The sequence below is a fragment of the Equus quagga genome, chromosome 9, assembly GCF_021613505.1.
Source record: "Equus quagga isolate Etosha38 chromosome 9, UCLA_HA_Equagga_1.0, whole genome shotgun sequence".
In the NCBI taxonomy this organism is placed as follows: domain Eukaryota; kingdom Metazoa; phylum Chordata; class Mammalia; order Perissodactyla; family Equidae; genus Equus; species Equus quagga.
In genome coordinates, this window is record NC_060275.1 from 96,260,017 (window position 1) to 96,274,044 (window position 14,028).

At 38.2% G+C, this 14,028-nt stretch overlaps 1 protein-coding gene across 1 annotated transcript; it reads left to right on the plus strand.

Moving 5' to 3' along the window:
- The first annotated feature begins 331 nt into the window (after window positions 1-331).
- LOC124244921 (cytoskeleton-associated protein 2-like) lies at window positions 332-2,704 on the plus strand. Its single transcript, XM_046671968.1, has one exon. It carries the CDS (start codon window positions 391-393, stop codon window positions 2,440-2,442), a length of 2,052 nt encoding a protein of 683 aa, XP_046527924.1. The 5' UTR covers window positions 332-390; the 3' UTR covers window positions 2,443-2,704.
- The last annotated feature ends 11,324 nt before the right edge of the window (window positions 2,705-14,028 follow it).

Genomic DNA, 14,028 nt, shown 5'->3' on the forward strand with positions numbered 1-14,028 from the left:
CTTTTCCTTTTTCTGGACCCTTTCTATTGTGGTACCACAAGCCATATAAATGCTCAGTCCAGAAACATGTGGGGGTGGTCCACAATCCAGTCAATCAGCAAAATTGTTCTAAATCTCTCATGAATCCATGGACATAAAAATAAAATTGCTGTTAACTACTGTTCTGGGCCTGGCTATTTTCACCTCCTGTCTGAATGCTACCCTAGTCTCTCATGGTGTCTCCTAGCTTGTGATTCCATCTCCCTTCCAAGCCTTTCTCCACACTAGAGCCAGAGTTATCTTTCAAAAGGAAATCTTCTCGGGGGGGAGGCGTGCGCAGCGAGCGGCGGCCTCAGGTGGAGGGAGTCGAGGCGCTCAAAACGCAGCCGTGTCCCGGCGCCCCGAGCTGCGATGAGCACCCCAGCCGTGCCCTGCGACCTGCAGCTGCCCCCGAGTCAGAGGGCCCAGTCCGCGTTCAGAGAGCAAAGAAGACAAAAACTCAAGGAACAACTCTTAAAAAGAAAATCTTTTTTTGCAACCAAACAGGAAAATCGGATATTATCCAGTAGTAGGGACCAGAAAGTGATGACATCTGAGGGCCAGGTCCAAGAAGAGACAAAAGCACTGAAACTGAAAACAAAAATGGCTAATAAAGAAAATGTCAGTAGACCTACAGGAAGCAAAAATAATTTGACAATGGGAAAAAATTGTATTCCTTTAAAACCTTCTAATGAATTAACCCATTCAACTTTAGCAACGGATACACATAATTTTGAGGATCATAATCAAACTCTGCAGTTGTTACCAATTAAAGATGATACCCAAAATCAACATATGACATTAAGCCAAGCATTTCACTTCAAAAACAATAGTAAAAAGAAACAAATGACTACGGAAAGACCCAAGCAAGATGCTAACATGCCCAAGAAACATGTGCTTGGATCTTATCGTGGCCAAATTGTTCAGTCTAAGATTAATTCATTTAGAAAACCTCTGCAAGTCAAAGGTGAGAGTTCTGCAACAACAAAGGAACTTGCAACTACTGTCTCTAAAGCCACTAAGCCTCAGCCTGTCAACACCAGCAGTGTCCCAGTGGATACTGGCAGAGCCTCATCTGTGATGACGACTACTAAATTTGTGAGCACTACATCTCGGAACAGACAACTTCTGCGACCTCCTATTAGAAGTCACCATGATAATACCCAAAACACCATGAGGCAAGGCATCAGCAGAAGCTCTGCCAATGTTACCTTTCAGAAAGGGCCTCATGAGAAAGAATTATTAAAAGTAAATTCAGTTTTATCCAGTGTCAAAACCAGTTCTCAGGATGTAAAAAGAAGTAAGACACTGTCAAGAAGCATGACATCTGAAATTGTAGTCAGGCCTGCTTCCAATACCAAGATGATAGAAAAGTCAAAAACCACTGACCAGCGCAGACATACTATAGCAAAAGCAGCTATTGATAGTAGATTGGCTCAGCCCAAAGAAACTGCAGAAGAGAGAAAAGCTCGTCTGAATGAGTGGAAAGCTAGCAAAGGAAAAGTGCTGAAAAGACCTCCCAACTCAGTAGTTACCCAGCCTGAGCCCAAAGACCAAAGTGAAAGGCCTGTTGGGTCCTTTTGGACAACCATGGCAGAAGAAGATGAACAACGGTTATTTACTGAAAAAGTAAACAAGATGTTTTCTGAATGCCTAAACCTGATTAATGAGGGATGCCCAAAAGAAGAAATATTGGTCACCCTGAATGACTTGATTAAAAATATTCCAGATGCCAAAAAACTTGTTAAATATTGGATATGCCTTGCACGTATTGAACCACTCACGAGTCCTATTGAAAATATTATCACAATCTATGAGGAGGCCATTCTGGCAGGAGCTCAGCCCATAGAAGAAATGCGACATGCAATTGCAGATATTCTAACAATGAAGAGTCAAGAAAACTTTAAATTTGGAGAACATATTGAGGAGGCTTGCGCAACCAAGGACCAAACCCAGGAAGTCAACGTTGAAGATATAGATGTTAGCCTAGAGTCAGGGAGACTGGAAATGGAAAATAAACATCATAGAAGTGTGGTATTTCAAGATTGTGAAAAAGAGCAAGGTGACAAGACAAAAGATGCAACCAATGATGTTAAAACCCCCAGTACAGAAACAAGGGCGGGTTGCTTGATTAAATACAATGTGTCTGCTACACCATACTTGCAAAGTGTAAAAAAGAAGATACAATTTGATGAAACAAATTCTACATTTAAAGAGCTGAAGTTTCTAACACCAGTTAGACGTTCTCGCCGTCTTCAAGAGAAGACTTCTAAATTGCCAGATATGTTAAAGGACCATTATCCGTGTGTGTCTTCGTTGGAACAGTTAACAGAGTTGGGAAGTGAAACTGATGCTTTTGTATGCCGCCCTAACGCAGCACTGTGCCGGATGTACTCAGAGTCCGAAATAACAGAAGAGAAATAAAGCTACAAGAAGGAATGAGGTGGTGGTTATACCTGCAGTATTTTGTTTGTTGTGGCTTTGTATGTCTCTTAGGTGAGGAGCTGGTCAAGTATCTTAAGTATTCGTGGCAGTGAGCTCTTTACTAACATTCACATTATAGCAGGTGTTGCCTTCTAGGCATCAGAAAGCTAATCCTACCTTGTCAGTCTCAACAAACTGAGTTCTTCTCTAAGACAGGTAAATTTTGTCAACTAGTTTACTATGTTTCTTAAATATAAACAGGTTTCATCATAATATTAGCTTATTCACTTTACTTTTAGTAGTTCTAAATGACAGAAAAATTATAACTCATTAAATATAAGTACACTAATGCCACATCATCAGAAAATGAGGAATTCTAAATAAAATTTATATTTTTGCATGGCCTTGTTTTTAAGATTTATGATATACATCCCTGCCTGTAGACGGAATACTGACTTTTTTGCCTTTCCTTGATTCTGGCTCAGTATGCAAGTCAACAATTGTAATGTGTAGTGACTTCCTTCAAATATTAATATGTAGAAAATTTAGCTTGCTTTTTCGCCTAATTCTTGTTACCCGGACTGCTGTGGTCTGTTGTCCCTTGGGCTGCCTGTGGTTCTTAGGTGACACTCTCACTTTCCGTCAATGCTAGTGAGCCTGCATCTGTGGTCTCTTGGCCTCTTTCTTTTTGGTAGTAGCTGAGGTCACCAAGAAGGATAGTTAACTAAATACCCCACTTCTAAGAAAAGATACTTTGTGGTAAGAAAGAAAAGATGCCAAACTTAGTGGATATTCGAGACTTTAAATTTGAGTTCCTTTCTTTAGTTCCTTTTGTAACTTGACTAATCTAAAATGTTAAAATTTTAACTTCTGTTGCTTCATTTGATATAGCTTATAGACTATTAGAATGGAGTTAGAATATATAATATTTAATAAATATCATTCTAGTTTAAGTAGTATTTCTAAAATAACCAACACTTAAACTTGCTTCCTTATAATATAAAAACTTCACTTAAATCATGTCTCCTGAAACATGATAGTTACATGCAGTAGACAATTCTCTTCTCGCTACACATGAATACCACCAATAAAATTGTATGAGTCTCTGAACTTAAATGGCATACATCCTTTACCAACTTTGCAGTTTCATTGGTCATTGTAAAGGATTAGATAGTTTTAAAACTGTGTAATATGAATATGATTGAAAATCACATACCTGGTTTCTTTTATATTCATTCATTCCATGTGTATAATAGCACCTTTGTTCTATTTATTTTCTTCTCATGTTCTAGAGAGTAGGTTTTTTCTTTTTAAATTGTGTACTTAATATGTATACAATAAAAATATCTGCATTACTAAAAAAAAAAAAAAAGGAAATCTTCTCGTATCACTCCCCTTCTTCAAATCTTACAATGTTTTCCACTCTAGAATAAAGTCCAAACTCCTTACAATGTCTTCATGACCTCGTCTTCACTCTCCTCACCTTTCATATCTCAGCATCCTTCTCCCTTGCACTCCACTCCACTCATACCAAACTCTTCCAGTTATCTAAACATGCCCTGGCTTCTGTCAATTTTGAGTCTTCTCATAGGCTGTTTATTCTCTTTGGATGTTCTTTCTCTCATCTCATGCCTGTTTTTTTTTTCACTGTTTGGCATAAATCATTTATTCCTCTCAGAAGCCATGATTGATATTCATACTTCTATCATAGCACTTTATTATAATTGTTGATTTAATTATCTAGTTTTTTTCCTGCTAGACTATAAACCCCAAGTGTCTATAATGTTCAAAGTTGTAGTCCCAAATATCTATCACAATAAATATTCATCATCACTGATTGATGAATTTAGAAGATGAAAGGAGGATAAATGACTAGCAACATACTTAGCAGAATGGAGAAATTGAAGCCTAACATCTAGCACATGATGGGAACCTAATAAGAAGCAAGCTGATTCATAATGCAAAACTCAGGCAAGGTCAAAACTTAGAGCTGCCAGATACCTTGATTGCCAGGGTATGGCATGTGGCCGGAAACAGATTCACTGTAAATCTGTATCAGAAGAAGTCAGACCCCAGATCTTCTTCACTATCCTGCACATCCAGGTGACTTTTTTCACTATTCTTTCCCCATCCTAGAAGAAGGCAGGAGGTTTACTTTCTGGAGAGCTGAATCAGAGAGATCCTGCACTCAGGAACAACAGATACAGTTGAGGTCAGAGGGAAGAGCTGTACCTCAAAGGTATGTTAAATGAAAATCTATATTCTGAACATTGAGATTCCCCCAATAAAGCTCTCTGAATATTGGCAGCCAGGAATGGACCCCTGAGGAAGAGATTGAAGGAATCCTCTTAGAGGCAACGGACTGACCCAAGATTTCTGAATGCCTACATTTGGGTGCTCCAATGAAACCATCAGTTTCCTCCAGTCACCCTGTGGTGAGGCACACCAGCTGACACCTAGAGCTTCTAGTTAGCTTTTTGCTACGTCACTACTAACCATGAACAGACAGCTAAGGATTGCCAGACATTTGAGGAAGACTTCTAATGTAGAAGACAAAGACCAAAGCAAACAGAGAAAAGATATGCAGAGAAAATAGAGACAAGCAGCAGGGAGCAGAAGAATATGTTTAAAAAAATTACTCATGGCATCAGAGAGATGGAGAGTTTCTGGAATAATACTGCAAGCCAAAGAAAACTGACAGATTACCTTCCATGGTTGAGAGACATTTAAGAGTCATGCCAGGAAGTTGGTGGCTGAATTTCTACAGGTATGTAGAAAACTAAGCAAATGTAAAAAAAAGAAAAAGAGAGGCAATTAATAATTTCAGGAAAAAATGAAGTTGAACAAGAAAGGAAGTGAAATCATAGTGCAGTAGAAGGTCAAATGTGAACAATATTTACATAGGATAATAATGTAAACTCTTAGTTGTGCTATAACTATATTGGAAGGATGGGGAAGTATTGTGCGTGTGTGTGTGTGTGTTTGTTTGTTTGGGGTGTTGTAGTAAATCTAAATCCTTACTCTCCATAATGGGAAATCAATAGACAATGTTCAAAACTGTCAACACTAGAAATAGTAATATTAAGTTGAAACACCACCTGAAATTGTTGATATTAACTACTTTTCACCTACAAAAATGACAATTTCTTATGATTCAACCTAATATAAGCATTATTTAAAAGTATGGAAGTGAATACTACAAGAACTATTTGGGAGAGTTAAAGGGTAAGGGATTGCCTTCTGGGTAAGGCAATGGGAGAGGAGCGGGAAGTTTTTGCTGTAAGTTTTATAGAACCATTTGTCCTTTTAGGCAATATAGACATACTAATTTAATAAAAATTAAAGTGAATAAAAGAATGAATAAATGGCTTACTTCCAAATTACCTAAGTGAAAAGACCCACCTTTAACTATGAGGAATGATTAACAGTGGTAATTGATCTGACTGTGCTCACCTTTTCTCCTTTAAGGATTTTTACCTTTTAAAAAATGACTATTAGGAGACTTTCTCTGAAAAGACAAAAATAGTCTGTTCTAATAGCTCGTTTAGAACTTTAATTGGAAATTTGGTTGAGTCTTCTTCCAATTAAGCTAATTGCAGTGGAGCTCTGATTGGGCCCTGGGAGAGGAGGCGTTCCCCAGCTGAGGCGCACAGAACAATGGCTGAGTTTAAAAAGAGAGAAATAGAAGCACATGCTTAGGAAAACTGGTGAATCAACTCTGGAGGGATTTCAATTGTTTACTTATTGACTGACACAGGCAGGGAATGTAGCCAGGAAAGTTCTGAAAAAAAAGGTGGGAGAGTGGAGAGCTTCACCTGAGGTTTTACTTAATGTGTATAAACTATTCCTGGTATTTTAATTGGAAATTTGCAACCTTTTCTAGGGAGGGCACCTGTTTTAATCCCTTTATCATTTGTTAGGCAAGTACATGCTTTGCATGCAATAGGTAAAGGAAAGTTGGAAGGCAAGTGCAAAAATATTAGAACTTACATCCCTCCTCATCCCTTCCAGAACCTTCTTTGCTGGTCAAACTAAGCATAACTTTGCCTTTGTTACCTCATCAGTTTCACTTCTATCTCAAACTCTGGGGTGCATAAGAATCACTGGGGAACTTTCTGTAAATGCAGATTCCATAATCCCATCTTCACTTTCTCCATGACGTCTTTTAATACATTAGGCACAGTAAACAATACATAGTACCTATGTTACTCTCAGATGAGCCACATCCTAAAAAAGCCTAAATTAAAAAAAAGGTGGGCCGGCCTTGTGTCCGAGTGGTTAAGTTCACACACTCTGTTTCAGCAGCCCAGGGTTTCGCCGGTTCAGATCCTGGGCGCAGACATGGCACCACGCGTCAGGCCATGTTGAGGCGGCATCCCACATGCCACAACTAGAAGGACCCACAGCTAAGATATACAACTAGGTACTGGGGAGATTTGGGAAGAAAAAGCAAAAAAAAAGAAGATTGGCAACAGTTGTTGGCTCAGGAGCCAATCTTAAAAAAAAAAGGACTTTGAAATACAGAAGGAAAATTGCAAAAATAAAAGCAATAAAAGTCTAATGGCATAAATAACAATGTTATGTAAACTAGCAAACTGCAACTTGATTCAGGTCTTTAAGGTAAAGTGTGGATACGTTTCAGTGTGTTTAATATAATGAAGGTGGAACTTCCAAAGTTTGGAATGCCTATGGCCTGTGGAGCACATGCAATAGCCCTGATTATTTCTAGAGGGGGACCAGGGAGTTTGCATTTTAGAGAAGCAGCCCAGTGACTTTGCTGTGGGTTTCAGAGCTCCTTTACAGGCCCGGCTCAAGTCTTAATACCACAATCAATCTGTCGCCCGAACTTTTCTCACTTGAGAGCTGTCATTTGAATCTTGGTGTCACTTTGCCAGATTCTTTTAAGGTAGATATATTTCTTTGGGGCCAAAAGGAACCAACCAGTCTGGATTTAACATGTTTATTGTTTTCCACACAAACACTTGTTAAATATATATTCAATTGAGATTAATTTTTATAGCTTTGCAAGATTTTTCATATCAATATATTCGAAAATCAGAAGACACTTTGTCATGATCTTCTTGATTTATGATAAAGAAAAAATATATTTTGTGCATAACGTAGGTAGTAAAGTTCTCATCATATAAAAGATGTTCAGAAATTGCTGAAGACTGACAATCTTAATTATTATTGAATAGATTTTAATACTATAAATGAATACTTTTATAATGCTTCAGATAGTAAAGCATGAGAAAACGTTGTTATAAGTTAGCATTCAATTTGAAATAGTGACATTCTGAGGTAACTTTCAGCTCTTTCTGAATGTCAGTCAAAGCCATAAGTCAGGAAAGAATCCGATGTCTTTCTTAAGCTTTTGATCCTGACCTTCTGAGAATGAGAAATAATGACAATAACATAAAAAAGCATTTCTGATCGATAAACTTCAGCCTCTGCATTTTGTGATGGGTGGGAGGACAGACAGGGAGGGTTAGAGAATTATCATAATTTTTCTGGAGTCCACCTACTCCTCGTCGCTCCCTTCGCAGGGTAGCACTAAGCTTTGACTATGCCTTGTCCTCCTTCTAACCCCGACTCTTCACGTTACCTTAGAACTTAGCTGTAATATCAGTCAAAGAGTGTGGACCCTACATGACTAAAGTTGAGTTTCTGTTGCTCATAGGAATCAGGGTTCAAAACAGAAATGAAGTTCAGTTGTAGAAAAGTGTAGAAAATACGTTTAGTTTGTAAATTGAGATCTGTACCTACTGCTCTGCCACACACATACCACCTAACTGGGCAGTTGGGTTTTCTGGGCATATCACAGACACCACATTATTGGGGTGGGTCCCTGGATTCAGTGGGTGCTCAGGGCTAGAATAGTCTCCCTTATTCCTCCACAGCTCCTCCTTCAGTCATGGAGTCTGAATCGCCTAAGGAGTGACAGGAAGTCATCATTCCCTTCCTTCTCCTTCTCTTATAGGGCTTTGCTGCTCTGCAGAGGGCTTACCACAATTTGATGTTTGAAATATCAGTATTGTCAAGATTATTATCATTATATAAACAATTAGAGCTTTTGCAGTGTTGTGTGGAATTTTATATTTCTTGGGAATGTTTATCTTTGGGAACACTGTTCCAATTTTATAATCGGAATCAGCTGGGTAATTGGAGTTAATAGGCAGAATTTTGCTTTCAGCCTCTTGTTTTCTTCCCAGAGCATTTGGACTGATGTTACGGAGAGGAATGTCTTTGAGGCTGCAGTCATCAGCAGAATCCAACCTCATCTGAATTTGCACAAAGGAAAAAGAATCCTTTTCTTCTCCCAATAAATATTTCTCTCAAATTGATGAGATTGGACTGTGCATACAAAGGGGAAAACGTGGGGTTCAGTGGCAGAATTGCAGAGCCTGAGTTACAAGAAGTGAGTTTAATACTAATTCTTGTGATGAGACCTAAGGACAAATGACCCCACTTTGTTTGTTGGTGAAATGGGAATGATACACGCTCTTGTATGGGGCTTCTGTGACAGTTATATCAAATCATATGCATGATAGTTATTTCTAAAGTGCTGCATAAAAGTAAGATATTATCAGGCAGCTAAGCAAAGTTAAAAGCTTTAATAAAACTTATCCTTTACTGACTATAAGGAGACATTTTCTTACCAATGTGCAAACAAGACATATTTGCCATTAAAAGTTAAGTTTTTGAGACTAAATGGCTCAGGAAGCAATAAAGATGATCTAATATGTCAAGGGAGACAGTTTAAAAAAGGAACAAGTATATTATAGACAGAAGTAGGAGACAATCTACTTCTTTTAAAGAGCCATATCTATTCATGGCATATTTGGAAAAGTATTGAATTCAGGAATATGAGACCCAGCAAAGTGATCCAAAGAATCAGGATGTCATTCAGCACAAAATGTCTAGTCAAGCAAACTAAGATTAACAATGGAAGATTAAATCATGGCAGTCCTTGTGGGAAGGGTACGTGTAGGGCAGGGTGTGTGTCTGTCTTTTTACCCTTGTATCACTATCTCCTGGATCCGTGCCTGGCCCATCGTATGTTCTCAAATGATTTTTGCAGAATGAATCAATAGGTTCAGGAGTATTACCGAGGAGAGATGCATCAACCAACCTGCAATTAACATCTGAACTTTTCAAACAAATTTATCCATGCTTGTTGCTCCATATTTGTGAAATAAAGATGTGAGCTAATTATAATGGCAGACTGAGCCATTTAGCTTCCTTAATTATTCCAAATTTTTGAAAATCTCAGGACCAAAATGCTCTTCCCAAATGTTAGTGGTGAGTGGACAATAAAAGTTAGATTGAAAGAAAATGAGTCTTTCAATGGAGAGCTTAATCTCTTAAATTGGGTTGGCACATAGGTCAACATTATCCTATTGCTCGTGGCTGCTGGGGCATACCTGTTAGGGATTCTCAGGCGACATCTAGAAGATCCATGAGTCAATTAATTAGAAATATCTACCCTGGGCCTTGGAGTCAGGGATGGAAGACAAACACCTCTTAAAGGGGGTTTCAACTTGAAGGTTGAATTTGTAAATGACTTCCTACTTTCTCTTCTGATAACACCCAAATGATTATTATGGGATATGGCTTTTTATGGTGACTGAAACTGGGGGGAATTGGGAGAGATGTTGCAAGACTGACAGAGCCTGAACCTGTATGTGGCAGATACATATAAATGTTCTCACCAGATACACATGTGCTTGTCTGTCTACATCTCCCAGCCTCTGTCCAGTTGGTTTGGGGCCACATGACTGAGTCTTGGCCAATGAGATGTGAGCAGAAGTGGTGTAAGCCATGTCTAGGCCCTGCCTCTTAGAAACATCTCAAATGATCATCCAGTAAATTCTCTTCCTCTGCCACGTTAAACCTTGGAGTCAGGGTGCTCTGGATGACATAGCTACAAGAGGGACAAAAGTCCACCAGCACCCTGAACTTCATGAGTGAGACATAAACTTTATGGAGATTTAGTCTATTGCAGCAGCTAGAGTGAATTACGCTAATGCATACCAGTAATTATTATAGGAAGTGGTTTGTTATGGTGATGGGAAAGGGCTTAGCCTATCTAAGTGTTTGCAGGAATCTGCTTGCTGAACTGGGTCCTTGAGACAGCACATTGCACTTCCTGCTTATGTTATCATTAGGTCCGGGAAGTTTCCTAGATTCTGCAGACTCTGCTTGCCCTGGGGTGGTGAGGAACTGGGACTGGGGTGGGAGGGCTGAGGGGGGGCTTGTTCTAGTGCACCATGCATACTATTGCACAATGTATATATCCTTCAAAAAAGTGTATTTCTAATAGCATCATTCCTTTCCATGAGATTCTGTTCCTGACCGAGTTATCTTTAAACCAAGTGGCAAAATCAAAAGTGAAAACAAAACAACAAAAATCAGGGGCTCCAGCATTGGTGATCCCTCGTGTCCTGGTGCCATGTGACTTTCCCAAGCCTTATCTCCTTCAGGCAACCTCAGCTGAGATCCATAGCATTGCTCAAGTATCCCTCTCTTCTCTCTCTTTCCCATGCTATTCTTTTAAATTTATTTCCCTTTATCTCCCTTTATCTCAATTCTACTAATTGTTAAACCTCCCACATACACCTGCACCAGAGCAGCAACAGTTTCTCCTTCCTATAGCACTTTCATCTGTACCTCTCTGAAGACATCTTCGTGCTACCTTTTGGTGGGTACTATAGTTATGAGGTTATGGCAGCCCTTCCTCCTGGGCCATGAGCTTCTGGAGAGGAGGGAAAATATATCTATCTGGCTTCCTATTGAATATTCCATTGCACACAGTGGAGTGCCTACTATATATTAAACAAATGAATGAATGAATGAAAAATCTCCTTTGCAAAGCTATGAATTCTCCCAGTTAAAAAATTATGAAATGGCCTCTGTAGAAACAGGAGGCAGCTTAAAAAAAAGCATATAAAATATTACAGCTCTGAATATGCTAAAAACATTTTATTTACTCATAGTATCAGAATACTGGAAGGATTTTATTCTTATTTCCCTTTGGTCTGGCTCTTGCTATTTCTTTTTCTTTTTTAAATCAAGATCCATAGACAATTGTTTTTGTGGGAGTGAAATAAAGGATAGAGATTTGGGATGGGCAAAAATAAAGAACTGTCCTTTTTTATCTAAAGCAATTACCATGAGGATAAACAGCTTTCTTCTTAATACTGCAATTCCATAAATAACACTAGAATTCTTGACATCCCAGCAGTAAGAAGTTTGCAGGGCAGTGCCAACGATATATACTGCTGGCTAGGAGAAACTATTGTTTACAAGCTAATCATCATATAACAAGTTGGCTTTTGTTAGCTATCGGAGAGGTTAAAATAGCAGATTGGGAAAGATAAAGTGTGTATCAACATGTACATTTTTTAAATCTCTGATTACAAACAATAGTTTGAGAGAATTGAAAAAAAACAAGTTAGAAAAAAACCAGTTTATTAAGTAATATCATATAAATAACTTGTTACAAAAATTGATTTGCAAAAGGCATATTTACTCTTTGTGAGAAATCACTTCTTAAATTGCATTCTTTTCGAATTTATACGTCTATGAAAACAAAGGAAAATAAAAGAAGCCATTTCAAGGAGTGTGTGTTTGCCATTTGACTACAACAAAAGGCCCGGCCACACTGAGCTAAAATGTAATTGTCTCAACCCCATTCTTCTAATACAGAAAATTTTCTCATGTAAACTGTGAAGTTATGAAAATCTCCCAAACTACAAATGTGGATGAAAGCTGAGCAGTGACTGTTTCCATCAGGTGTTCTCGCTCCCAAAGACACGAGTGATACAGAACTGAATGCTCCAGGCCAGTAAATCTTCAAGGGTGGCATCAGTTTCAATTTATACTTGGGAGTGTTTTTAATTAAAAACAATCAATACCAAAAAGCTTTTATTTTCTGGGTTTAAAATCACAAATCACAGTAGGGGAACGCCAAATTGCCTTAGCTTGGTACTACTGAAGACGTACATAGCATTTATTATAAGGCCTATTCTTATGCAGTGTACTTTCACAGCAATGAGAATAATCACAAACAAAACAGTACAACGCTTTCGAAGTGTTCCTATGTGTCTTCTGAGCAGATCAGTGTTACGTCTGCCACACAACATTCCCCCTGAATGCCTAGTTATTCTATGCATCTGATTCCTTAATAAACACTAATAGATCATAGAAAACTAAAAGCTTATAGAAGGTGCCTCTAGACATATTTACATAAATAGCAGAGTCTTGTAAGAAAGACCAAGATCTCATTAGAGTGGAATGCTTTTTGCACAATGCTGGGTCCATGCCTCATTTGTCAAATTAACCCCATTTGAGGAGAAATTTGAGTTTGTGGTCCATGGGTTCTTCAAAAAAAAATGGAATTAAGTAACTTGTAAAAGCTCTTTTGAAATTAATCTAATAAGCCAGTGGCTCTTCAGCTAAGTGCCTCGGTCCTGTCTGAAATACAGTGGGTAATAGCTTTGTTTCCATCTGACCTCCTTTCGGCACTTTCATCTGCTGCCTCTGCTGGGCTAACGTTCCCCCCGAATTAAAAAATGAAAATGCATCATAAATAAGGTATTACAAAATGGGGAGGAGATTAAAGATTGTCTCAGCAATGCTTAAATTAAACTGACGATGCAGAGACCATAAACTTCTGACTTTAAAAATGAGCTATTTCTTTATTAACTTTTAACAAGTGTGTGAGTCAATGTATTTCCTTTCTTGGAGGGTATTGCTTTGAACATTAAATATGGTCGGGGTCTGCTATTTTTTAGTAGAGAATTATCCCTTTAGAAAATTATTCCATAAAGATGCCAAAGACAGATTAAAAATGCTGCAACTGTAATAGTCACTGAACTTTTAAGGAGACCATACTGAAATTCTGTATTCTCTGGAAAACAGAGCTGCTTGTCAGACCTTAGGAAATAGTTCATCTTCCTGAAGATCCACACTCTAAGTCTTAATCTTTCCACTCTTATGATCTGATGAAGAAGGCTGGGTTGTATTGTTAACGTAAACACAGCAGCCTGTTTGGATTTTTAATCCCTGCTCACAATTCAAAAAGATTTCATCTAGATAAAAACATAAAAAATAAAATTAAACTAAAATGATCCTTTTCAGAGGATGCCTTTCCAAATAGTGGGGATCGTGACTTTTCAGAGCATTCTTCCAAAGAAATTACACCACTTAAACCTAATAACTAGGATATAATAATTTATTTGGTGATTTTGTTCCTGAGGAAAATGAATTTAGCTGTACCTGGTTTAAATGTTCAGTTTGTGCCCAAGAATCAGCTCTGTTGTTTCCTTTCAACTGCATACTATTTTTGTCCTCAAGTATATAGAATTGAGGAAGGCCCAGTTCATAGTTTATACATTATTATCTCCAATGAAATAAACATCTCAAGGCAAAGCATTTGATGTAAGGTATTATTTAGCAAATCAGGACATCTAAAATTTATCTACTTAAAAATGAAAGTAAGGGCTAGACTGGTGGCGTACTGGTTAAGTTTGTGCGCTCCACTTCAGTGGCCTGGGGTTCGTAGGTTCGGATCCCAGACACAGA

Excerpts from the sequence above, each read along its gene's own strand:
- LOC124244921 (XM_046671968.1), top strand. The coding sequence starts at position 391 with ATGAGCACCCCAGCCGTGCCCTGCGACCTGCAGCTGCCCCCGAGTCAG.